A 27,048-nucleotide genomic window follows, 5' to 3' on the forward strand; every position below is an offset into this window, starting at 1 on the left:
GCTTTGTGTATCTCTGGAGAGTCAGACTCCTATAGTGGGGGCTTTCTGGTGTACATTCACAGCTATATTTTAGTATTTTAGGTAGATGTGAGGTCTGCTCAGTTGTGATTTCATAATTTCAAATTTGCTGTATTCCTTTTTCTAAGTTGTTATTTTGTGACGAATAGCTCCAGCCTCTGGGGAGAAGTATCTTGTGATTTCGGAGTCTCCTGGTTGCTTTTTGCTAAATGCTCTTCTCAGTGTCCCGCCAAGGGAGTTCTGATAACTCCAGAAGTCAATAAGTTAAGTACAGCCATAAATTATTCGCAGGCAGGAGAGTAGAGACAGTCACAGAACCAAAACCTTTGAAACAGATGCTATTGTACTTTATAAAGGTTTTGAGAGTGCTGGATCACAGCATATTTGCTACATCTGTAGATTTTTAGCAAGTATGTAAGAACAGCGAGTGCTGCAATGCACGTTGCAAAATAATGGCTATTCAGCACACAATATACAGGAATCAGTTGTACATGTTTTGCAGCTCTGGAAAATTAACACGTCAAAATATTACCAAATTAAAAAGGATGGGAAAGAAACATAGAACTGTGTTTCCTCCCACTTCTCCATGAGAAGTTTTCCTCACATGATCATATAAATGGCCCTCTCTGATCTCTGCATCCTGATGATCTAGGCATTATGCTGCACTGCTTTTTTCCCGATAATTCACTGTAAGACATGCCTTATTTCATCTCCAAAGGCTCACCTGTTGTTCCACATACACTCCTGGCCAGTCCTGATGGATACACAAAGTGTATTTGTTAGTTTTTAAGTAAGTTGCCCTTTTACTATTTCTTCAACGTTAGCCTCTCTCTCTCCTTAGCACTTTCATCAGGCGTACCTGCCTGGGGTGCCAGGTTCTATATTTTACTTTGCAGCAGTTCAGTTTCAGAAGCATTTTCTCTTTGTACTTTCTATGCTTTTTGTAAATAACCAGGAGAATGAAAAGGAACTAGCCCTTTTAGTGCATTGCCAAAGGTTCACCCTGCCCTGTTACTGACAAACGCTGCTACAGTCGCACCTCCCCGTCAGCCAGGGTGGCCAGGCTGTGGCTGGTGAGCAGCCCGGAGGTGGCCGTTGCAGTCCCCGGGGCACGCAGAATGGTTTGGATGTCCAGGGTGTGTATTAAAGTTGCATGTGAGAAATGGAAGAGGAAGAGAGGCTTAGAAAATAAGGATTTTCACAGGAGGAGCTTCGTGCTTTGTGGAGTATAGTTGCCTAAGTCAGAACAGCAAAGGAGACTGATCAGAAGACAGTGCACATGAAGGAGGAAGTAATGAGTAAACAGCTGGGAACAGAAACTCCTGTTTCCAGCCTCTGAGCTCCCTTCACACACAAACACGCCAGCTATGCTGTTGTAATGACAAAGGAACTGCTCACACATTAAAAAGAAGAGATCAACCCTTTATCTGTGTACCCATACCATGCCATGCTCTTTAAAGACATGTTTTATCTCATTTCCGAGGTTCCAAAATAACTTTTGGGAAACAGAAGTGTCAAGGAAAGGGCAGGGGGAAAGAAGGGAAAAGGACTTCCTATCCATCTGAAATGAAGAAAATTGCGGGAATAGAATAATGGTCTCAAAGGTAATAGAGTTAGCAATATTTTTGGTGAGCTGTCCAAAGAAAACACAACTGGCCTATTCTGGCTTAACAGCAGGTTTATTAAAAAAAAAAACCCAAAACAACACAAACCCAAAAGGATGAAATAACAAAACCAGATAGGCAACTATGAAGCAAAACTTCATATTTTCACCAGCAGTTGATGTTTATTTGGGGTTTATACCAGTTTAGCATAATAAAGGCATCTCTTTACATCACCTTTGTTGTTACAGTTCCCTGCGGATATACCATGATGTCAGACCGAAATGGCACATGCCATCAGCTAGGCAAAACCAGTAGAGGAATGGTGGTTGTCATGAGACCACGAGATGCGGTGCTACTGAATTTGGCATTTCCAGTGGTTATATACCTGCTGAGTGAGGATTACAGCTGCGACTGAGACTTAAGCAAACATTGAGCTCAGATGTTTTTTTGGATTTGGCTTTGCAGAAGTTCTGTTTCTCATACCTAAGTGTATCTCCATATGTCAACCCAGCTCTAACTGTGGGAAAAGAAAACTGAGGATTTAGTCGGAAAAAAATAGGGGACACATCAGGTGACATTTTCGTTTGTACTGCCAGGGTCATTGCACCTGAAGTTAATTTAAAAATACATGCAACCCTCTCAAAACTTCTCTTCAGGAAACTATTGCTGCAAATAGTACTGAAAATCAGAACACATTTTAAAGATGTTTTAAAAACAGACTTTTCAGAAGTCATTACATGCGGTAGGTCTTTTTATTACAGACTATAAATAGGATCTACAGGATTGCAGTTGAGAGGCTTTCTGTGTTCTGTCTACAGCTTTTTCCAGTAACACATGCTCTATTCAATCAATACAGTTAATTATTCTTCAGTCAAAGAAAGGTAACCTATTTCACCTCAATTTCTAGTCCATTTAAACCAGTTATGTTCTCTTCCATCTTTTGTGACTAGCAATTAGTAAGCAGTATTTGTTCATCAGGACACTGATGATTCTAGGGGCCACTTTGCATCTCTGAAGTATCTACCATTTCGTGAGCTCAGCAGACGTATCTGGATTGAAATGGCAAGCCAGCTACCATGGGAAAACTCAGAACTAAATGCACAAAGCAGGTAATTTCTCATGCTTATGTTTCATTTTTATAAATATTTTTTGCACCCCTCCACTACATGACTGTGAAGTAGAAATTAATGCTTTATTGTTCTTCACTGTCACGCACTATCATGCTGTGGTTGGCTATAGCAGGAAAACTTTTGTGATAGAAGTTTTGCCACAGCCTTAAATTCCCACTACATGATTAAGCATCACCACATAGGAACAGCTAGTGCCCATGTTTTCTAGGAGGGAGCTACAAGACATGTAAAGGGCAAGCTGTGAACTTAACAGCGTAAGACAGAATTGCTGCAGGGAGTTCATCTGCTGAGATGAACAGCAATAACCTGCTTTAAAAGAAACCAGCTGCAAGCAAGGCAGATTCAAAACATCAAAGCAGCTCCTACAAACTTCTGAGGATAAGACTGAAAAAGGATTCACCTTTGCAGACGGGCAGAATGAAAAACATTAAGGCTATGGAATCAAAGTCTTGCAGCATGGCACTTAACAGCTGTAACAGCAGAGACCTTCACAAGGTGTCTCAGAGATCTTTTTCCACATAAAACACAGCTGTAAGAAAACCTACAGCAAATCCATACAAACAGAAAAGATGATTACTTCCTCTTGGGTTTAAACAAAACCAAAAATGAACAAAATAAAACAAAAAGTTAAGAAACGTACCTTGACTTCCAAATGAAGTTTCTTGCCTTCCAGTGCTTGTGATCTTCAATTTGGCCCAACACGGCTGTTGTCAAGTTCTAAGTTACCTACAGCAACTATTAGCACTGATACCTGCATCCTGATGTCTTCAGATGCCAATTTGGCATGACATTTCTGTGAGTTTTAATTTTAGAGAAATTTTATGTGTCATTATTCAGAAGGAATTTTATGACAAATTCTGAATTTCTACTCGAAGTACACATGCTATTCCCATAAATTGTGGTAAGTACTTAGAATGTTGAGGAGGATATACTGTATTCTCACGTTACCGCAGGAATGCAACCTCTTTTCAAGGCAGCATTACAACTTACCCCATTTCAACTGAGCAAATAGGTGTACTTGTACTATATAGTACTGGCCCTTTACATTTCAAATTGCCAGACAGTCCATTTACATTTTGGCACCTTCTGTACTGTACATACACATCTGCATCTAAATGTTTTATGTGTTCAAGAAGTGTCCTTGTTTTTTTCTGACTTAGCTCTCCAAAACAATGTTGTTTCCTCTTTGCAGACTGTATGTTTCTTACCGGATGCTTTTTCACTGCCCGAGCTCCAAATCAACTTAATATAAGCAAGCTCCATCCAAAAGCTGCAAAGCTTTGCTTGCATAACAGTCTAGCCAGAACTGCCTACCAAAAGGTTGCAGCCATATTTTATGGGTCTAACTTTAAAAGGGCCTAACTTTAAAACCAGAGTTCTCAATTTGTATTCTCTGTGTAGTAATTTTATTTCAGGGCAAACTGAAGACTATGACCAACTCTTACATAGTAACTGGGCAAACCATTAAGCCCTTGGTTAGTGTATCTGAAGCCATGTTAATAATATCTCATTTTAAAGCACTTTCTTACTGTCTCTCCAGCTGATGAATAAAAAAATCAGTATGTAAAAAAACCTGTAAGAGTTCTAAGAAATCCGCACTGCATCACGTACTGATTAATTCTCAACAAGAACTATTATTTATGAAACATCTTTCACCATATGAACAGTCATAACTGCAGAAACCTTTTCTCCAGTGTATTTTTATTAGGGATTCCTGCCATCATATCAACATACAAAACAATCAGGATGTTGACATATAGAAATGTGAAATTCACTGTACAAAGATAAGGCTCAAGTTACAGGTATATTTTCCCCTTAGTCTCCATGAAATAAAACCATTTTAAATTCTTCCCAGAGTTGTGTTTATAAATGTTAGACAAACCACAAAATAGATTTCAAGTACATAACATTTAACAATATAATCCAAGCACAGACAGAAATACACAATACTGTACCTATAGATTCTCCATAATCCAAGTCTGTCATCCTCACCCATAAAATACGAGACTGCTACTCTCTCTGAATATGCCCAGCCATATCCTTCTGTATGTATTACGTGGTCCTAGCCTTTAAGTTACAGGATTCTCATTACCTTCGGTTAAATTACTTTTACAGACTAGAGAATATCAGGAAGGAAGGGAAGAATTTTAAAAGGCCAGGCCTGAATATATGCACATAGTTAGTAAAGGCAGGCGTATGTGCGCACACACGCTTGCATTTAACCCTACGTAAAACCTTACTGCACTGCACAGTTTCTGAGATTATGTTCTCATGCAACTCTGCTATTTTCTGATAGAGTTAAATCAAGCATAATAATACTCCTACTTTGGGAGTGCTGTAATTTACAGGGACAAGACTATATTTTAGAGCATAAGATCTAAGTTTTGTTTTTTGTTTTTGCTTAAATACTTATCAGGCTTATATAGAATCCTCTATGGAACCATGTCTCCATGATCCAGCAGGATGCCAGCTGCCACAGCCTTCACAACTCAAAACACCTTTTCTGACACCTTTGTTTAGAAACAATGCAAGTGAGTAATTTCCTGTTAAGGGCAAATATCGTCTTTAGTTCACTCTCCGTTTCTATTAGACTGAATGATTACTACCTCATGGGAAAGGATCATTTAGCTGCAAGTAGCACAAGAAGAAGTACACATCAATAACTAATCAATAACGATTCTTCTGGGGAACAGATTGGCAAGGACAACCAAAGACAAGAGAAAAAAGGTAGTTGTTTAATTCAGCCTTTCTTGATTGGGAAATGAATAGCAATTCAAAAATTTTCAACTAAAAAAGAACTCCTAAGCCATGTAACTGTTTTGTCCTTCAAAAACTGGGGAAGATTAGAGGGAAAGGAGAAACCCACCATGGAAATTGCCATTTTCAAACTAGAATCTGCAAAGGCTCACATGAGAAAACCAAGCAAAACTGATTCTCTGATATCAAAACTAAATTAATTTATTCAGTAGGAGATCTGGTACAATGTGTTAAATGCACATCTAATAAAATAGCCTTAAATATGTCTCCAATTCATAAATGTCTAAGCAGGAGAAAGGCTCTGAGGCCAAAATTAGATTTCCCTTGTTTAAATATGAAATACATCTGCACTAATATCAGGTCAGGGAAAAAGAATAAAAACTTTCTCCTCTTCAAATGTACCACAGGGGTTGTATTTAAGGCCTTCAAATGTTCTCAATATTGACAAGATTGTACTTAAGTATATTCTCTAAGCTATATTGGAATACTTTTAGATACACAAATCCATGTTACACGAAACAGCATTAGACCATGTAACTGGGCTTACAATAATGGGAAAGAGGGTAAGTATGCTGCTGTATGTGAAAGGAAGCATATTAGTATGCACGGAAAATATGTTGTCTTAGAGATTAGTAATAATGGGCATCAGGGATGAAGATGCATCTCTCTTAAAGTGTTTAAGCCTTTAACTGAGTCAGTAGGATACTTTTACATCGACTGTACAGCCTAATGCTTGTTTTTAAAAAGGAATACAAAAAATATATTCCTTTTCCTCCTTTCCCCTTCTCTTAATTTGTAAAGTAGGTAACTCCCTATTGATCTAGGTAGGGTGCTTTTTTTTTTTTTACTTTTTTTTCTTCTTTTTTCTTTTTTTTTTTTCTCCTTACTATTGTCTTTTTCTATGTTATGTACAGTAATCTACATATAGACTGAAGACTCAATGTCTTCCAAAACATACTTACGTACTTGGACTATCTTGTAGGGACTTTCTACAGCACTGATAAAGTGTAAGACAACCTGACAGGTAAGAGGAAGGATCATTATTTTTAGTTCTGCTCACTTCCCCAAGCTTTACAACTGTGCCTTTCAGAAATTCTTCTGCACACTTGGTGTCCTTTCACCTCATCCAATCAGCCCCTACTGAACTTGAGTGAACTTTTAATGTATTTCCAAACCACAGTCCCTCTATACAGAGCTATATTAAACTCATTCATTCTTCAGCCCATAGTTTAAAAACAAATCATTGCTAAAACACTAAAAACACCCTACGTGCCCTTGTGCATTACTCTTAACGATTTCTACATTTAAATAACATCAGAAGTTGTCTTTTGCTAAAAATTTACCAAAATATTTTAAACACATAAAAATGTAAAAAAAACAAACAAACAGAAAACCAACTCAAAAACAAAACCCCAGCATAAACATTGCTTGTATAGGCATTGGTTAGAAGAGACTGCTGTACTAAGGAGTATATTCAAAAAGGTTTTTCTTTCAGTTTCATTGGATTTAGTGTCATGAATCTAAAGGTTAAGGACAATGAACTTTACTGTGACCCCATCTTATATGATGTAATAGATGAGCAGGAAGTCTGAAATGCAATTAAAATAAAGCTTCTTTTTTTGTTATTGAATGGTGACTGCATAAACCCGTAACTAAAGGGGTAGCTTAAGTATGTAAAGAGAATTTAAGAAGCTGAAGAATCTGTAGTGAACTGGATATGAAGACAGCTACCAAATGATGGCCCCAGGGGCAATATGGAAAGCTGGCACTAACCGAAATTTTGAATATAGCCCTTAGTTTTATCATATTTATTTCAAATCTAAAAGCTGCCCAGCATGTCACAAATGAAGTTTATTTTGCAAGCCACCCACTGCCTAAGGGGGCAGTAATATTCAATATGAAACTGCTGAAATTCTGGTGTCTGACGGATTTCATGAAGAAAAGAAATTTGAAGGTCCGATTCCAAAAGAACAAGCAGAAGAGGAAACACAAACAACAACAGTCCAAGGCCTACAAGAAGAAGTCTGGAGAAACTCTTCACAAAGGCATTCACCTCTATGTTGCCCATTACAAAGTCATAGCTCCACCTAAGTGCTCTCCGAGCTTCTTTCAGTTCTTCCTCTTCTGCAATCAAAAATGCATTTTCATCTGCTTCCAGTTCCTCAAATGAATCTGTATCATCTTTCTCATTCTCTACTCTTGGACAGGTATCAAAGAGCATGTCAATCTCATCATCAACAGGGGTGGGCAGCAAGCTGGCACTGGGATTGTATACCATTTCTGAGATGGTTAAAGGTTCTTCTTTCATCTTCTCTTCCTGTTCAATGGCAAGATCAACATTCTCCCCAGTGTCCTTAACGGGGGAGCTTGAAGTCACAGGTACTGAAATCTCATCTTCCTTTGGCAGCTGGATACCTTAAAAAAGGAGATGAGAATAGTGATCCTAAATTTCTGCCTTCCTGGTGGCAAAACTCATCCTTCCAATAGTATTAAAAAAAGGTTGGAAAGATGATTCTGCAATTATTTTGTATATTGAAACCAAACCACACATGATTAGCAAAAACTGGAAAAGGTTTTTGAAAAGCTACAGAGGGCAACATCTTTACAACACTGCAGTAACCAGATGTGCTTAACTGTAACTGATGCAGCTAATAATGCTGTAATGCAAAACAGAAAACAAAACAGCTCATTTTCTACTAACAATAAGACTTCTGATATTAATTAACACGTAGTACATATGTGAATTGGTCTTATTTGGTGTATAACAATAACAGTAAAAATAAACACAACAACCCACCTTTATTTCTTTGAGGAGAATGTGGTAAGATAAGGGCTGAGGTGGGGAATTTTTGATAGAGAATCACATTAAAAAGAGATAATAGGTTATCACGATAAATTCACATTAACAGCAGAGAGGACAAAAGGAGAAGGTGGCTGACACTCAGTATGAGGATTACATATCATTGAAACAGAATGAGCCTCACCTCTAAAAAGCTCCCTCTTCTCATGTCTAATTTTTCTTCCAGTCATCTTTCTACTCTTTGTACGCACAGTTTCTTTTCTCCCTCTCCTTTAAATTTTTCTCTCCAACCCTCAGAGAGGAGTCTTTCTTAGCCTTATGGTATGCTTGTTTCTTATTACCCCACTTGCTGCCCAAGCTTTCTCTTCCTGAAACTTACCTTTTTCCAGTTTAACGTCAGTAGCAGTAAGTCTGAAAAAGAGTCTTGGTGTTTAGCAACTATATCAACACAGCAGTGACTGCTGTTAGTCATCAGTTGCAGGAGTGGAAGGGAGAAGAGTCAGACACAGAGCTCAGAAAAAGTGATGGGAAAAATAGATTTAAATTTGTCCTAACTCTCATTACCATCATCAGATACCATCTATATGCAAAAGGAACAGACCATACACAGTATCATGTGCAACAGAAACACATAACCCTTAGTACTTCTCATTTTGTGATGTTAAGCATCTCTCCATTCTTTACTGACTAATACAAAAACAACAGATGGATAAGGATCAAGCAGGTAAAACCAATACAAGGCTACATGACTTGTCCAACAAGTAACTCAGGAAATCCATGTCAATGTACTATTTCAAATAGCCTAATTCTTTGATTTTAGTGAAAGATTTCTGTAAAAGACAGTGAACTGACATTATCAAAGATTCATTCCAGTTTTATTGTGGTAAAGATTAAGGTTCAGAGACTTCAAAACAACATGATGTAACAGAAAATATACTATTACAGAAAAAAAAAAGTACTCGGAAAAACAGTACATCTCCAGCCCTAATTACACTGGACATATAATGGTTTTCAGTGTGAATTACAAGGGTCTCAGCAAGCTACATTAAAGTTTTCTGTTAAAGGATGGCAAACATAAAAAAAATTAAACTGAACAAAAGACCTATTATGGTCAATTTGAGGTGAAGGAAATAAAGTATGTCCTGAACCATGCTATAAAGAAGAGATGCACCAGTGCTCTGTAAACAGACGAACCAGGACAAAAACGGAAAAGCAAAAATCCCCGTCATAAAGGCATCTACAATATAGGACAGTAAACAGCTTAGGTGCATTTGGATTACAATACTAAGCCACAATTTTAAATAGTAACCAAACTATAACTGACCAGAATTCTGCAAAGAATCTCACTTTAAGATCAGAAGACTTTTCACATTTTTTCTTGAAAAAGCCACTTTTTTTTTGTACATTATTAGTACTAAGAATTTTAAATACCATTCATTGCACTGAAATTATTAACTTTGTTTCTGAAACCTACTTTCCTTTGTTACACTAGGTAGTAAAAGAATATCCTTAAGTCATTGGCTACTACTAGCAGTAGGCATAACTACATTTCAGCAAAGTTGGTGATACTTGCCTTACCCTAGACCTCCTCATTGTTACAAGTTTTGCATTTCTTGAATGACAAGGTCTTATAATCTCTGTTTTCAATTTCTTCCCCCAACACACACACACACACACACACACACGCACGCACGCACGCACACACACACACACACACACTCTCTACCACGACTATCATGGGACAGGACATATCCATGAAAGCCTCAATTTCATAACTGATACCAGCTTTGTGTCCTAATAGGTCACTCAGCAGTAGACCTGCCCTGAGCCAGACACAGACACGTGATCATATTTCTGCCAGAGCCCAAAATACCCAGTACTTGCAGAAAAATCTCCCAATACAAAGTTCACATGTTTAAACTTCGTAAATGAAATTAAACAACCAGAGTAACACTTTGTGAGAAAGGGCTGCTGCACTAGGAATCTTGAAACTTGTTACAACACTTCCTCACGTAAACATCTCCCTTAGCTCCTGCTGTATGACAGAGTGCCTGACAGTTATCATAAAATCCTCTATGCAACCTCTGCAGCTCTGTAAGCATGTTCTCCAGACAATCGAATGGGTAAGTAAGGTACTTGCTAAGTTAACCCAGTTCACAGACTTCCCAAAAGTTGGGTAAGTGATGGCTTGCTAATATCTGGTAACTTTAAAGTTATACCAAACTTAATGCCAGTCGGGATGAAATGCCAATAAATGCAACATAAAATAACAACATATTACAAATATTTCTAAAAACGTAAGAAATTATAGAAAACCTACATTAATTCACTCCTTGAACAAGCTAGCTTGATTCTAATGTGACCAGAAATGTTTCTGTATCAATTTCTTAATGAATCCTTTTACCTGTCATGTTACATTCATCACAGAAAACCTCTTAATTACAGAACACCGTCCTCAGGAAGCATCCCCTTATTCTGTAGAACACATTAGCTATTAAAACTGATTTCCCCATTTCAGTCTTCAAAATGGCCCAGGCAGATGTCGTCCCCCCCCTGTAATTCGTTACCTCTTCCTGCTCTCTGGGAGATACACTGGCCATGCCTCCAGGTGAGATTTCACATTATGGCAGAATCAACGAAACCCACCGTTTCTGCTTCCCCTTACTTCAGCCCTGAGCAAGCCAGCTTGTAAAGCTAACCTAGGAAAAGAACTGGTTTTCTTCCTGGGTTAGTTCTCTGATGGTTTTTCTTCCTGAACTGGCTTGTCAGACGGTCTCACAAGTGCAGCACCTGACCAGGGACACAGAGAGAGAGGAGTACTCCTCTCACCAACACAAAGCCAGCAGGTCTGCATAGCTTGTCCTCAATAAAGAAAATGCAGATGTCTCATCATTAGCTTAATTTGGCTGCATAATTTCTTGCCTCAACTATTCTGTCCTCTCCTATCACAGCCACATTAGAAATTCATCACGTTTCAGCATGAAACATATTTTGTGCTGGAACTTACTGTCTACACCAGTCTGTGCATTAACAAATACATTTGTCACAATCATCAAGAGGAGGACACAAACTGATGGAAACTGGACACAACAGTCTAAGAACACTAAGAGGTGAGATCTGGGGTAAACTTTCTCCTAAGCATACTGTAACAGCTGGTAACACTGGATCATCAAACCGCACTCCAAGTCATTTGAGAGTGCATTCAGATATCTTAAAAATATAAAATCCAAAATTTTTAAACTCTGGAGCCCAACATTAAACACCTACATGTATTTTTAGATACACAAGTACTACTGTTTGATTTTCAAATGTGGTTTCCACTTTCTCTTAATAGAAGTAAAAGGTAAGTTGAACCACTTACTTAGACACCTCAGTATGGATTAAAGGACTAAATTTAACCTCTCAGATTTGAGAATCTCGGCCATAGGCATCTCTATACCTGCTTAGATGCAAGGTCAGTAATATATCTTCATCATGTTTCTCATCATAGAGAAGACAGCTGCAACTACCGCAAAGAAAGGTCACCCCAATTGATGATTCTTGAGCCTTCTCTCCTTCCTCAGAGTAAATTCCAGTGTGCATAGTGAACATAAACACAAGAGATCATATTAACTTTCATTAAAACTGTATTTTTCTCAAATAACTAGCAAACTTCTGACATTGTGATTAACTGTAGATAGAAGGCGGTAGAGGAACATTTTCAGATCAGTGTTTTCTGAAGGGGTTGTATTAACACTGGAATATGTAGCAGTTCCAGAGCATACATCAGCTTTACAGTCCACTCCTTAGCCTTAGTGGATTACAAGAATTTTCAACTGGTTTGCATGTTATTATGACATATGAAATGCATTCTACATCAGCCAAACAGATGCGTAAGTAAGTAATGTTTTGATGTAAAAAACTGAAAATTTAGAACAGGCATTAACTGCTGCTGTTGCAAGCTCATTTAATATTTGAAAAATTAAATATATAAAGCTGTTCTTTACTTCATATTCCCTATAACACCACAACATTTCTCAGGTCAAGGACTGAGGAAACAATTAGCTATGAACTGTGTAAGCCCACAGCAAACATAGATTTTGAAGAGTCTACTAAATTTATATTGTGTTTAGATTTAAAGGATGACTTCAGTATTAAATTACATTTGAGAACAACTTCTTTGTTCCATTCTTCATTTTATATTTCTACCAGCAATTTACATTCCATAGATCAGAATCTTTTAACACCTATTACTGGAATATCAAGTAAATAACCTAAATTTTATTTTTAGTATTATATATCTATAGGAAAAATCTGCTACACTTTTCTGACAACTAGACAAATTTTACAGTTCCAGAAAGATCTCATTACACTAGCCAAAAGTCGGCACTTCTCTTCCACCAAATACTGGGATTAGTTCAAACCTCTAACTGGCTACAGCAGATAGAAACATGAACAGCTGAATAAAACATGACTTTACAGTGGTCATCTGCTGAGAATATTAACATGCAAGAGGTATAAAAAAATTTTGTCAGCCGCTAGTGTTCCTAAAGGGGCCAAAACCAGCAGCTGAGGATTAACAAGATGAAGGGCAGCCCCAGCTTCACCTCTCTTAAGCAGCTGCAGTTGCTGGAAATACAGCACCCCAGAAAAACGTATCCTCTGCTTATTGAAAAATTCAGTTCATGTATTGTTTGGTGACCAGATACACTGCACACAGCTTTACTTACCAGACATGCAAACACAATTACACATCTGTAAAGGCTTAGTATAGTGGAGAAAGGAACAAGTGTCTTTCCTTCTTCTAAACAGCAATGTAAAATTAGATATTGCCCAGAAAGAGCAGTGCTGGCAATACTTCATTGAAACAAGTAAGGCCAGCCAGGCTGCAATTAGGACAGTTTCTTCCTAACCCTTTTACTACTTCCTCTAGAAATATTGTGTAGTCCTTTGCTGGTTTTCAATGTGGACAAAATTAATTTGTACTATGAACAAATGACCTTTCAGAGGGAAGGGGAGGGTGACTTTCTCACATAAGCAAAGTGCATGGATGTCACAAAGAATATGTAGGAAAGGGAAACAGAATCTAGAATTGCACTAAACTCAAATATTCCCCTACACGAGATCTATATCAAAGCAAGATCCACATCACGGCCAGATGTCCAGCCCTCAGAAGTAGGAGGACATAGATCCCTACCTTACCCACATCCCGTGCCCACAGAAAACACCTGTTCTAGATTTGCAAGGAAAGTAAATCAATGACAGTTATAATAACTCCTTTCTAGACAGTGACCTGGCTTTCCTGCTGGCCATTCCCATCTGTTCTAATCTTACAGGCAATTCTAGAAGGGAGTAAAGCCCTGTCAACAGTTGCCAACTCACCCCGGTGACTGCAGCGTTACAACTCACCTCTTAACGGCGTTGTGTGTCAGTGTTCAACCAATGTCACAGCTAGTGCAGCCACCGGAGACCATTGCCCTGCTTTTCACACCCACAGGGCACCCAAAGCACAGAGACAGAAGCAAAACAGAGCACACAGCACAGCAGGCGTTCTGGTGTGCCTGTCTCTAACCTCCCTCTGGCCTGGAAGGAGCCCACCCCAGCACTGCTGACCCCATTCCAGAACCAGGATTAAGCAGCGAAAATGCTGAAGGGAGTAGCAGGGAGAGAGAACTGTGTATCATGGAAGCAGGAATGAGAAGGCAAGATACATCTACATCTGTCAGTAGCTCAAGGAAATGGGAGAAGCTGGTGAAGGAACTGCAGCGACTCAGTGTCTAGCACCAGGCCAATGAGACCAAGGTTGAAAAGAAGTGGGCACAATGTGAAAGCTTAGCACCCAAGAAAAGGAAGAAAGTGGGACATTTCATCACCCCTACTCAGCTTGGGTGAGCCCTCCTGGTGAGAGTCAGCGTTGGTCTGAAGTGGTTGCAAACACAACAGGGTTCTTCCAAGGATTTATGGCCCCTGCCATGAGTTTTGCACAAGCTACCTCCAGTCCTTAGGTTTCATATGCTGACATACAGGTTTTATGTATGTGTATACCAAAAGGAATAACATCCTATGAACTACTGTAACATCAAGTCTTTTAAGAACCAATGTAGCTCCAGTGCACAAACACATTACTAGACTAGTGTCATATTAAACCAACAAGACGGCTTGTGTCTATTTGGAGCCAGCGTTTAACCTCTGATGTATAAGGATACAAAATGCATCTAAATACTAACGCTTTTCAATCTTACTACCTGTTTTTGAATCAAGGGAGTTCAGTGCATTCTCGTAGACATGATCGTTTACCCTGAGTGGTGAACTCATGAAGCAAAGGCAGCCAGGGGCTGTTGCTATTCAAGAGACAAGTCACTGCAAGAAGCAGGTTCTCCCGTATCTGCTGTGCTTAATGCATTCTGATTTTCAGATGCCAAAGGTGTGAGAGTATTCTGGTCTTTGCCAGGACATTCTCAGTTAATTCTTCTGTAAATATTTATTACTGAAATGAAGATTCAATACAAAGGCATAGTTTTATATAGGTGCATGGAAACTGAAATCTGTCAATCTATATATGCAAAAATAACAAAAGTAAACAGTACCATAAACAGCATGGAGAAACAAATTTTGAAACGTCTCACAACATTAAAGAAACAGAGACAGATAAACTGATAGACAGGCCAAGCCATCTTTGGCAAAGAGATTTCGTATAAAAACGAGAAAAAAGGTCTTTGTTTTGGTTGCTATCCAAAGCAATGTTGAATACACATTGTTCCCTGGGTTGCACTTGTGTTATGTGGAAGTGAAAACCAGATCTGAACCAGATTCCCTTCCCCATCCCCCCCCCCCCCCCCCCCGTAACATTACTCACTATATTAAATTATTCTGTATCTAGAAAAATAAAACCAACAAAGTTATGATCTGGCAACCCAACCCACTTAGTTGAAGTAAAATGCTAAACTGAACTCACACTGTATTCAGTTGGCATCCAAAATCTGCCATGAACCTGTCTGCTAATTTAAGACCTATTTAGCTTTGTCAGAAATTATCAGTTTCAAAGTATTTCTCTCCCTCAGCCCAAGAAAACTACGAGGGGAAAAATTCCAGTCACTCATTTGTTGGCAGTTAACAAATAAATCCACAATTTACATCAGCTATTACAACAAATGTCATTTAAGTTTTGTCTCATTCATCCTCCATTTGCAACTCTGCTCCTGTCAGGAATTCATCCTTATTCTCTGCTGTACTTGATGTGACATTGTCATTCACCGTACAGTTCCTTCCCAACAGACCTCTATTAGCACAACAAACTGGGGGGTGGGGTGGGGGCAGGGAAAAGGTTTGAGTAAAATAAATTTAAATTTACCAGCCCTTCTGGCTGTGAGCTTGGAGCCATGTCGCAGCAATCGAACGCACACTTCCTTGTTGCAGTGGTTAATCATCCGCAAATGAATGCTTCTCTTGGTTTGGATTTTTACAAGACATTTCACCATTTTGGCTATTAATTCCTCTTCTCAAAGTCTTGTAAAGGCTCTACCCATACCAGCTTTGACCTTTTATTGAGTTCCCACTGAGTTTTAAGAGACTAACAGAAGTCACTCTCAATGAATCAAGTGACAAGCTTCCAACATGGCCAACAAAAATATCCCAGTAGGGAACAGAACGAGAGGTTATTTTTAAACATTTCCAAATGCCTCATAACGTATAATACAAACTTCCACAGCATCTATCTCAGTTAGCAGTTGCTAGCATAACAGCTGAACAAGCATAAAAATATCCATGGCATCAAAACATAACACAGTGAAACAAAAGGCCAGCATCTGGAGTACGTTTTTCACAGAACAAAAATGACACTGTGGCCATTATTTTTCTAAAGAGCTTCAATTTGGCCACTGATGTTGGTTTCCCACCACTGCCTGGGAAGAATCTGCAGAAAATGTATAGATACAAATGGAAAAATCCCTATGCTGTTCTTACAAACCTTAGTCACAAGGCAAACCAACGTGTGGAAAATGCTTTCATTTCAAGCCTAGAATCAAAGCTGACCTGCCTGGTATAAACAAGAAGAGAAAATTCTTAACTTGGGGAAAAATGTCTCCCTTTGTATATGTTCTCCATTTCCCACTTGTGGACAGCTATGGGACATTTGTATCCACCAGAAGTGTTGCTTCAGAAGGCTGGGCACTGCGCCATCCAGCAAAGATATGCAGGCTCCTAAAAAAAGGCATGACACTCACACACTGACCGATGACAACTTGCTCCAGCTGGAAGCTGGAATGCAACCTCATGCACAGCATCACAGTGTCCTAGTGGGAAAGGAGCTCTTACTGGGTCCACTGAAACCTCAGAGAGGACATAAACTGGAAGGAGCATACTGGCAGCAAGGCAGTCTCTCATTTCCCAGAATACTTAACCTTTAATGTTTATGACATATTATACCATCCAAGTCTTCATTATCTGGCGTCCTTGTTCCCTCTGCACCATAACATCAACGATGTGCATGCAAATATGTGGGAAAGAAATGGGCAGGGAAGACTGTCCTGTAATTGTGTGTTTTACACCAAGTGACTTCTCCCATGAAAGACACCCATTTCAATGGAGCTTTTGGAAAGCATCTTTACTGTGGCTCCTTTCCTGTGCCTGGCCCACACAATATGAATATCCAGCAGGTTTTTACTTTTTGCTCCTTCCTCCTGCAGGGCAGACTCTCCTCTTTTCCTTTCCTTCCCTGCCAGCACTTCTTTGCGGGTCTGAGATTATGTGCCCCTCTGCTTTCTATCTCCATTTTGTCACCACTTCAAAAGTAAGATTCTGCTTTTCTCATCTTTATTCTTATAACTGTTATAGCAACCAAAAGAGTATCATTAAAATCTCACCAAAAATGGATGGATCTTCAACATGTACACAGCTACAAAACATAGAAAGCACCAATTCTTACAAGAGTCTGATCACCAACACATTCAATACGCAAAGGAAAGAACACAAGTGTCACCTGGACATGGCTGTGGATGATTTCCAACAGGAGTACATTCATGTTGATGAATAAATATATATAACATGCTTCATGTGACCATGCTCATGCGAAAGAGAAAAGACTGTGAGATTTAAAGTCACTTCCCACAAACCATGTATACAAAACTAAGGGATATTTATGCCGACACCTTGCAGCTGAGTCAGCAACTCTCTGTCTCTACTACTAAGTCCCTGCAAGTAAGGAACAGGTTCTGTCTCCTGAGAGAAAGATGACTTTGCGTGACCTGACACAGGCAGCACATCCTGCGTGATGGTTGGAAGATGGTTTTCAGCAAAGCTTTTCCAGACAAGGAGCCTGCTTCTATTCTGCAGTGCTGCCCAGGACTCTGTGCAGATGAGTGCCAGCAAGGGGATGGGTCCACTCTCAGTAACTAATTGTTTTTGCAGCTCACTTCACTCTCCTCCTTCCTGAATTGCTACTCTAGATACTGCACTGCTGACAGGCTAATGACCGTGGGAACTGTGGCAGAGACCCTTACCATTCATGCACTATTACAGGGGGGCCAGAAAACAGCAGATGGTTATGTAACTTCCCTTAAAATCAGAAAGTATGGTTTACAAAAGCAAAACCAAAACCTAGAACTAATAAAACACTCTTCCGAACTAGTCCCAGCCAGTGAAAACAGTGAACAGGAAATTTCTGTTCAAAAATAACAATTTTAACGTATATGTGAAAAGGAAGTATATCACCTGTCTTCAGATTTTAGAGGTACCCTATTATGGTGATGGGGACAATGTTATTTAGTTTGTAACTAAAGTAGTGATCTTATTTTGTAGGCACATGGCATGATAAACACCTGGAAATCTGAGAATTTGTAAATAAGTTACAAATGAAAGCTGGCAGAGCTAATTGTTAGCATTAGGTACTGCCATCTTGAAGCAAAAGGTTTGCTCCTAAAAAAATTCTTTTGGGGCTTTGCAGGGCTCAATTACATGGTTAGAGGACTGTAAATCCACGTTAGTTTATTGAACACAGACATGATGATGCATGCAGTGATGTTAAGATCTCCTTAGGCCAGAACGCCTTTGGGCGACTCCCAGAAACTTGCAAGACAAAGTGTGCAGCAGCAGGAGAAACTTAAGATGACCAGACTTTATTCGAAAAATAAAAGAATGATCTCAACATCAAAAAACTAGCAAAAAAACAGTAGAAAATTCCATCACATACAACCTGGCCAAAGGATGCTCACTTTGGCCTCTACCAAATTCACTGGAATATTAGAAGAAATTATCTCAGCAGATCACAGGAATCTAAAAATAGAACCATTATTTTATTTAGAAAAGCCACTAAGAAATCTGATGAACTCTTACATGTTACAATTTTTGTTATCATACACACACACATACCTGGTACAATCAGCTAACAGGACTATTGCTTCTGCTAATTTCACAGGGAAAAGCTGTTTGATGATACATGACATAAGACATTTAATGATTCTCTCTGATGTAACGTATGTGTCCCATATACAGCAGGTATGATTTTAAAAATATAAATGTTGGCAAGCTGTGTATTAGTTCTATCCAGAGAACAGTTAGCACTAAACCAACAATTCTTTTTTCAAATAAAAACTAAATGTAACAATACTGAGCTGTACCCAGGGCAAAAAGTGAACTAGTTTCCCTGTTATAGTGCTCTTGCTATACAAACAACATGTGAACAGATACTTAAAATTGTCTCCTATTTTACCAACATATTTTTAACATTTATTTATACAATTATTAATAAGTGGCTAATTTTTCATGTGTTCTGCCTAAGCTGTAACCACAAAAGCTCCATATGCCTCTGCTCTACAAGCAAAGCTTACACAGATAAGAACTCTCACGCAGACTGGCAGGAGCAGGTGTGTGCTCATTCCCATACATACCTGTAAGATGCAACAAAGACTCCACATTATAAAATAAAGACACTACTTGTGCCAATTAATTGCTGTTAATGCAGTATTTCTTATACTTAAGTGACACACAAAAATAAGTTTTCTAAAGGTTAAGAGCTCTCCATACATAACTCAGATGCACAGGCATACAATTTCAGAATTTAAAAAAAGATCAATGAGGACATCTAAACAGTGAGGAAGAAAGAATTGAGGAACATGGATTTTAAACAAGAGGAATTTAGAATGAGTCTGTGCCATCAACACTGTGTTTTCTAAAAAACAGTACAAGTTAATTCTATCAATACGATGACTGAAGCACTCTTTCACTTTGGTTTTCCAAGGGCAAAAGTCAATGTCACTAGGAAAATCATTCATGTATGAAAGCTAAGCATACATGTACCAAGTGACTTACAAGACCTTTTCGTGCCTTTGTCAAAACACCATTAATACGCTGTCACTCAGAGTGTGGTTTTGCTGTTTTTTTTAAAAAAAAAATTAGGACTACTCAAGTACATGAAGCATCTGGTGTTGGGAAATCCAAAGACAATTATCTACCACCTGCAAAATAATTGCCAAGTGATCAGGACAGGCAATAATATGTCTCACCAAATCAGATGGTAAAAGAAGGCAGCCACAGAATTCCTCTATCAATGCCAAAAATATTATAATGTGTTCAACTGCACATAGAGCAAGGACCATGGAAAGGACCTAACATGAGCATTCAGAGGGCCTGATTTTGCCCTCTGTGACAAAGAGGAATTTTGCAATCACAATTCTGGATACACTTCGAACTTCTGTAGCTAGGTGCCTTTTGAACAACATCTTTTAGGTTCAAAAGTTAGAAACGATCTTTCCAAGCATATCTGACACTCATACATGTAAAATCTAATTCCATGCAATAACCCTCTATGCATAACTTTATGGTTGCATTTTCACATTAGCATGGCTCTTTCTTTCTTCTTCCTGAGATGGAAGGACATCAGTGCAAAACAAAAGTTAGTAACAAGGAATATGCGAAGTGTGAAGAATCGTAGGCAGTAGCAATAAAGCACTGACAGATGACCTGCAAAACCTAAGATATGAACACATGAGATTAGTTTTTTAATTTGATAAAATATGTACTGGCTGGTGGCCAACCTCTTATATAAACCACTTACATAACGGTAATTTAACTGAATGTAACTGAAGAATTGCATTTTGAAGAATGAGACACCAATAGACAAACTCAGGATACTTTTTCCTGCCGTTCTAATAAAAAATAAAATACCATTACTTGTTTTCAAATCCTCTTGTGTAAATGTCAACTGCTGAAGTAACTATTACAGTGGTATCATGGGCGTCCAGTATCTTTCTTTCCACAGTGGTCCTTTATGACTGTGTTTAGGCAGCATACCCTTTCTTAACATGTCTGCAAAACCAATGGACAATTTTGGCTTTTCTGGAGGACACCTTCACTTCAGCATGACAGCCAGAATAGATTTGTAAGATGGAATTTCATATGGGAGAATGGATGGGCTTTAATTCTTTTTCAGTATTTGGTTGCACCATGTTTATTTTCCATCTGAAAGGATTATCCCATACGGACAACAAGGCAGGCTGATGCTGCTCAAAATCCTGTGGGCTCTGCTGTGGCCATCTCTGATGGCTTTTTTCCCTAGCAACTATCAACTGGCACAAAATCTTCACTCTCACCTGGCAGTTTCTGTTAGTTCAGTTTCATACAACCCAGTCTCAGCCATCTCAGAGTTCATCTCTCCAGAAGTTTCAGGAAGCAGAAATATTTACTCAAGACACTGAGGCCACCATATTTTTGTCCATCTGTTTTCCTCATAATACATAAAGCTAATTTAAAATTAAGAACAAGTAACTTTTGCTCAGTTAAAAGACAAAGCTGTGCACTCTCCTGAATCTGTCCAAGGTATGCATGCACAGCTGGCAGTGCCATTATCGCCAGCTGTGCTAATGAGTTGCTTGGGCCCGTCTACACAGCACAGTGCAGCACTATGTGAAGGTCTCGGCCATTGGCGGCTGGAACATCCGTGTGCATATGGCAGCACCTTGCAGAAATAGGACCGAGGGTCCTGGAAGCTGCATTAGCCAAACCACACAGCAAAGCCACATCTGACCTAGGCAGGACTGCACCATGCTCTCAACACCATCTGCAGGCTCTTTGGAAAGCACCCCAGGGTGTCCATCCCCACCTCAGGCCCAGACATTCAGAGAGATGCCAAGGCTGCTACATGTGCACAGTGCACTAAAAGCAGTTTCCCAATGCAGGTAAGCCTGTCCCAGGGCTAGGTGCCTCCCCTGTCCCCACCTCCTGCTCCTGCCCTTGGCCTTGCACAGGACCCTTGCCTGGCCCCCTGTGATGAGCCTCTTCAAGGTTGAGCCAGGCAGTATTGGGACACTGTACAGTCAGGGGTGCGTTGGGGAGCATTGGTTGGGGTTTGGTTTCTTTTGTTTGGTTGGTTTTTTTCTAACTCCTCCCAGTTCACTCTGGGATGATCAGTGCTGACGCAAGGGAGTAGATGGGAATCCATGGAAGTGGATTGAGTGCATGTGGGCAGAACAGCCAGCATCAGTGTCAGAGAGCTGTGAGATCAGTTCAAGAGGCAAGTCGGTAATATAGCCAAATTCACTGCAGGAAAGTATTGTAAAAGAGCTAAACACTGCTAACTTAGCATCTGGTGGTATTTAATTACACATAACACTTTCTACAGGAAATCCACCAGCAAGTACTTCTATTAAATTGCAGTAGTAACAACAATCTGTCTGAATGAAAGGAAACATGCTTTCAAGCTTACATAATATGTACATTTGAAACCAGCAATGGTAAGTCAGCACTTTCCAAAAATGGATTTCATTGCTTAGAGTTGTAAGTGTGGTACAGCAGTAGCAAGCTGTTGATAACTCTGCAGTGGTGGCAACTGCCTAGCAGGAACACAGTGTTGATACTTGGTTGTCAGAAAGTGAATTCTCAGATACACTTATTTCACAGCAGAGGTAAATGAGTAATTATAAAAATTAACTACATGTCATGCAGCTACTACTAATTACAAAAAACTAAGTTCACAGACAATCTAATTCACCTTGCTCTTGCTACATTCACTGTTAAAACTCTGAAGAACAAACAAAACATGTTCATATGACTCCTACAAAACTAAAGTAGGATGCATTCCTATGAAAATGAACATACTTGCTGAGCTGTTTTCCGTTTCCCATTAATCATCCACAACAAACCAACAGCAGAGGTCATATTTCCCAAGTTCTGAAACAATTAGCTCACTACATCTCAAGTAAGAACCACTGTTAGGCTTTTTGGGTTGGCTTCCTTTTTTATTAGGAAGAATGCAGTTACCCTCATTTAAGCTGGCTAAGATGTTCATACCATTCTTTGTAATGACTGGGTCTCAAAAAGATAGTGTTGAATGCAATTTTTAAAATATCAAGGAATAAACAAATACAGGGAAAACCTTGTTAAACAAAATGCATTAAAACTGATCTTCCAATAACATCCTTTTTTGTCAATGGGATTAAATTAGAAGAGATTCTTTCCTAACTGACCTTCAAATAACGGTCCTTTTTGTCAATGGAATTAAATTAGGAGACAGTTTTTCCTAACATTAGAACAAAAAGAAAGAAATATAAAAGTAAAGGGAAGCAAGAAAAACAAAGATACTTAACAGTAAACTGCCAGTTTTCACTCCTGAGTAACTGTAGTTACTTTTTAGTAAAATAGTGCTATAAAAATGAGATTATTTATTTCCTGTTAAGTTCCCTTCACCTGACAATCTAAAAAAAAATTTTTTAAACAGAAAGCTGAACAGCATTAACTTCCTCACAATCTCACATGAGGCTTCTGCACAGTTCCTTGAGCTAGTGATCATTTCCCAGTACGACATGCAAAAGCTTAATGGTGTACTCCTAATGGAAATTATTAAATTTTTCCCATATCCCTGCATCAGTAACTCACCTTTTTCCATACATTTTATCATAAATATTGGTAGCATTTGGCAGGAATCGGGTAAGTGACTCACCTTCACCTAAAGGAACCTCTTCATCCTCACAGGGAGAAGGAAGGAGGGGCTGTAGAGGTTCCAGGTTGATTATGAGTTGCTTGTTCAAGGAGGGAGAGCTGCGACTCTGGGTAATGCTGGTTCTAAAAGAATGGGGAAAAGAGGATCAGTTTATTCACAAGGAAACAACTGCAGTCAAGTACATCTCACCCCAGAATTGTTTTGCATAAATTACAGGAGGCCTTGAGTGATCATAACAAACTCTGCACACTGAACGCTGCTTCCAGCCATGTTGTATTGCACCCTCAGCAGATATAAACCTTTCAACATCTGAAGTGTAAGAAAGGTTTTGTGCTGCTTTACTTCCCTTTACACAGCCTGACTCCTTTTCACCTTATGCAGGATTTCAGTGTGCTGCTCCTCACCATGCTGCACAGCACACACCAGTATTTGGCTTCAAGGAAGGGGAAGGTAGAGAGGATACAAACTGTTTTCCTGATGTTGTTCCATTGCCTTCAGGACTGAGTAAAGGCTTTGTTATGGTTTGAGCACTGCAGACGAAAGGCTAAAGCAAGAACGGCTGTATCCCTTCAGTTAACAGATACACAATGCTCTCACTCTCCCATACCCCAGACACTACCTCTACACCATGCCTCCAGGTGATCAGGTTGGTTTTCTTTCTTGTCTTATTTGGCTCTAACAGGCTTTCATGATAGCAGGTGTTGGAACTTTCTCAGGGAAGTCTGAGGAATGCTGTTGATTCACTTGAGCCTAAAATCTTATTACTGAGAAGATAAAATGGTTCTTCAGAATAAGTTATCTAGGACTTACAGGCCTGAAGCAAGAGTCCTGCTATAAATGTGAACTATTACATTATAAAATATTTACTTTTAACAAAAGTAAAGATGAAAGGGAAGAGGATTCTACTTGACTTCAAATGGTACATAGGTACAGTGCTGAATTTCACAAACTGCATTTCAAATTTGCACAATGACTCAACTTAAAATTCCACATAGATAAACAAACTGAACAAAGCACCTATTGCAAGTGAAAAGAAGGGACTGTGTGTTGCTGAGGGCTTAGGTAAACTCAGACACAGATGTCCCATGTTAAGTCACATTACATGTCATTAAATATTCTGTGGGGATAAACAAGCTTTCTTGCTCAATTGCCACAATTCCTTGCCGTTAACCGTTAACATATGCCCAAAACTAAAATCCTCCACTTGCATTCTGTAAGCAGTCTCTAATAACTGTTTAGTTTAAATGTTCACTATCCAAAGAAGTTTTTCACTCGGATTACTGTAATTACAATCACTCCAATCCAACAGTACCTCCACAGGCTCGTTATGCATCCCCTGAATCTTTGTGCTGGCTGTAAAGAGCTATCAAGCAACTCCCAAAACAGGAGTTGTGCTTGAAAGCCCATAGAATATTCCTACTCAACACTTACTTACAAAGATCCCTCCTTAAGGCATGTCCTGGAAGCAAAATATTAAATCATTCAGTGTGCATTTGTCAGAAGAACTCACCACCACATTAATGCTGCATGACTACAGACTCCAACAGGTTTTCAGCCTGTGGTCCTTTAAGAGTAATATCCAAACAAAAAGATACAGAACAGTAACCTCCTTACGACTGTATATTTCTTTCTCAATGCAGCCATGGTACCATCGAATTGACTTTGACGGAGGGGGCAAGGGATAGAAAACTTCTTTCTATATGTTTATGTTTATATTTATATACATATATATTTATCATAAATCTTATCATTTCCTCTAAATGTTTTGCATCTTAAAAACTATCATTTCCCATCGCCAAATCTTCTTTCACAGAGTAACTTGATTCTAAGGCCTGCTTTGTTGGTGATGAAAATTTTCTATGCTTTTTGCCTAATGGTGCTACTAAAGACAAGCTATCTACCTCTGTCTCCCGTTTCAAAACCTGCACTATAAAAGCACTTTAAATCATTAGACTTTCTTAGTCTTTCTAAGAAACTGAACCTGGAGCTGCCATAATACTGTATATGCAAGCATTTTAAGAAGTTAATCACAAAAAATATACATTATTATTTATAGGTATTAAATCTGTATGACTCATTTGCCCTCTGATCCGTTTCTTTATGAACACTGAGTTTTAAACAGTATGTTTAAAATACTTTAAATACTGAAAGCAAAAAAAAGTAAAATACAAGATATAAAATAATTTTACATGAAAATGTTTTCTTATCCTACGAAAAAAAGAGACCCTATGGAAAGTAGGCAATAAGCTGTTTCCTTATGTAACTATTTGCATTTAAAATGCACCTCTGTGCCCAAGTATTCTACTCTGCCTCAGTGATGGAGCTCTATTCTGCCTTGTGTGTTCTCAATTAACACATTTTAGACCATTGCTTACCCCATTGTTAAATGTAATCTGCAAAAGCATGTTCAAAAGCATCCCTGCACGGCCTTACTATTAATTACATATATTACAACATAATTACAAATATTTGCTGCAAATATACTCCTATCCTTTAGTAAAGACAACCCAAGTTTTTCTCAAATATAGATGGAATAACCATATTAAATTAAAAATAAACCAAACACACATACCACCCCTGAAAAAAAAATCACTGTAAAAATAGGGATATGGCTGTAGAATGCTCAGAAAGTTAAGCAGCCTTTTTAAAAAGTTGTTAAATAGCTTTTTCCTGCTGGCTTCTTTCTTCTTGTCTGAAGGACTTTAATTAGGTTCCTACCAGTTTTCCTTGTTACTACAATGAGTGATAAAGTCAAGAAAGTATTTTGCTTGCAAAGTCCAGCTGCTTATTTCTAACAAGCCAAATTTTTCTCTGAAAAGAAGATTGTCTGATCTTTTTTTCCTTTACTAAATGAACGTCTTGCTTTTTAATCTGACTGCATTATAGAAAAGCTATAAAGTATACTTTTAATCATACCGATATACATCCACAAAACAGAATTTTTCAAAACCAGGCAAGAACTAGCAATGAAATGAGAATGTACTTTTCTGTCAGGATCATGTAATAAGAGTCTATGTCATAACACAGAAAATTATATAAGGTACTTATCTGACTGATCGATTAAAACCAGCTTCAAACCAGCACAGATTAAGTTCCCTTGTGTAGACTACATGCTATTGTCAAAATTTCATAACACTGGCAACATGTACTTCCCAAGGCTTGCATGCCTCATTGTAGAAGCTCAGCATGACAGCCATTACAGTTCAAGTGAAAGGAATGAGAATTTATTTGTAGAGAACAATAATCATCCTTACTCCTTGAACTTTAATATCGAATATCAAGACATACCTGTGAACTTCAGGAGGTTCCCTCTGGATTTTAGAGCTTGCCTCCACAACCTCTTTGGCTACTTTTCCACTGCATTAGAACATGAAATAAATATTCAGGCAAATGCTAAGATTAGCTCATTACATGCCAAGCACTATATATACATGAACAATTCAGGTACATTCAAAAGAAGAATAGGAAAAGGTAAAAAAAAAAAAAAAAATCCTATGCAGTGGACATATAATGTCCCAGATTAAAAATTCTGCTGACAACCTGTCTGCAAAGCTGTTGAAGAAAAAGCAACTTTGCAGTACAATGCGAGGAGTGGGACTGGACTATCCCATTAATGCATCCGTGGTCCAGAGATGCCCAGTTACAGGGAGCATACAATCTGCACTGGCCACACATCCTTGTTTGTACAGAAACTGCACAAGAAGTGAAGTGCTGTTCTGATGAAACTGCTCTTTGACAGAGGTCTGCGTGAAGCCTCCACATCATTTTATAGGTGATGCTAAAGAGAGAACAGAAAGTTTTTCAAATCCTGACCTGGATTAGGGGTGAACA

The 27,048-nt window shown here is 38.7% G+C and overlaps 1 protein-coding gene across 1 annotated transcript in view; it reads right to left on the minus strand.

Annotated features, from left to right (window-relative positions):
* Positions 1-4,432: 4,432 nt before the first annotated feature.
* Positions 4,433-27,048, minus strand: part of FRMD3 (FERM domain containing 3) — a 140,715-nt gene continuing 118,099 nt past the window's right edge. The window contains exons 12-14 of the mRNA XM_055699693.1: positions 26,506-26,574; positions 23,218-23,339; positions 4,433-7,924 (exon numbers count right to left, since the gene is read on the minus strand). Of these exons, the coding sequence (XP_055555668.1) occupies positions 7,329-7,924; positions 23,218-23,339; positions 26,506-26,574 (787 nt within the window). The 3' untranslated portion in view covers positions 4,433-7,328. The remainder of the gene's footprint in view (positions 7,925-23,217; positions 23,340-26,505; positions 26,575-27,048) is intronic.

This window comes from Falco cherrug, chromosome Z, assembly GCF_023634085.1.
Source record: "Falco cherrug isolate bFalChe1 chromosome Z, bFalChe1.pri, whole genome shotgun sequence".
In the NCBI taxonomy this organism is placed as follows: Eukaryota; Metazoa; Chordata; class Aves; order Falconiformes; family Falconidae; genus Falco; species Falco cherrug.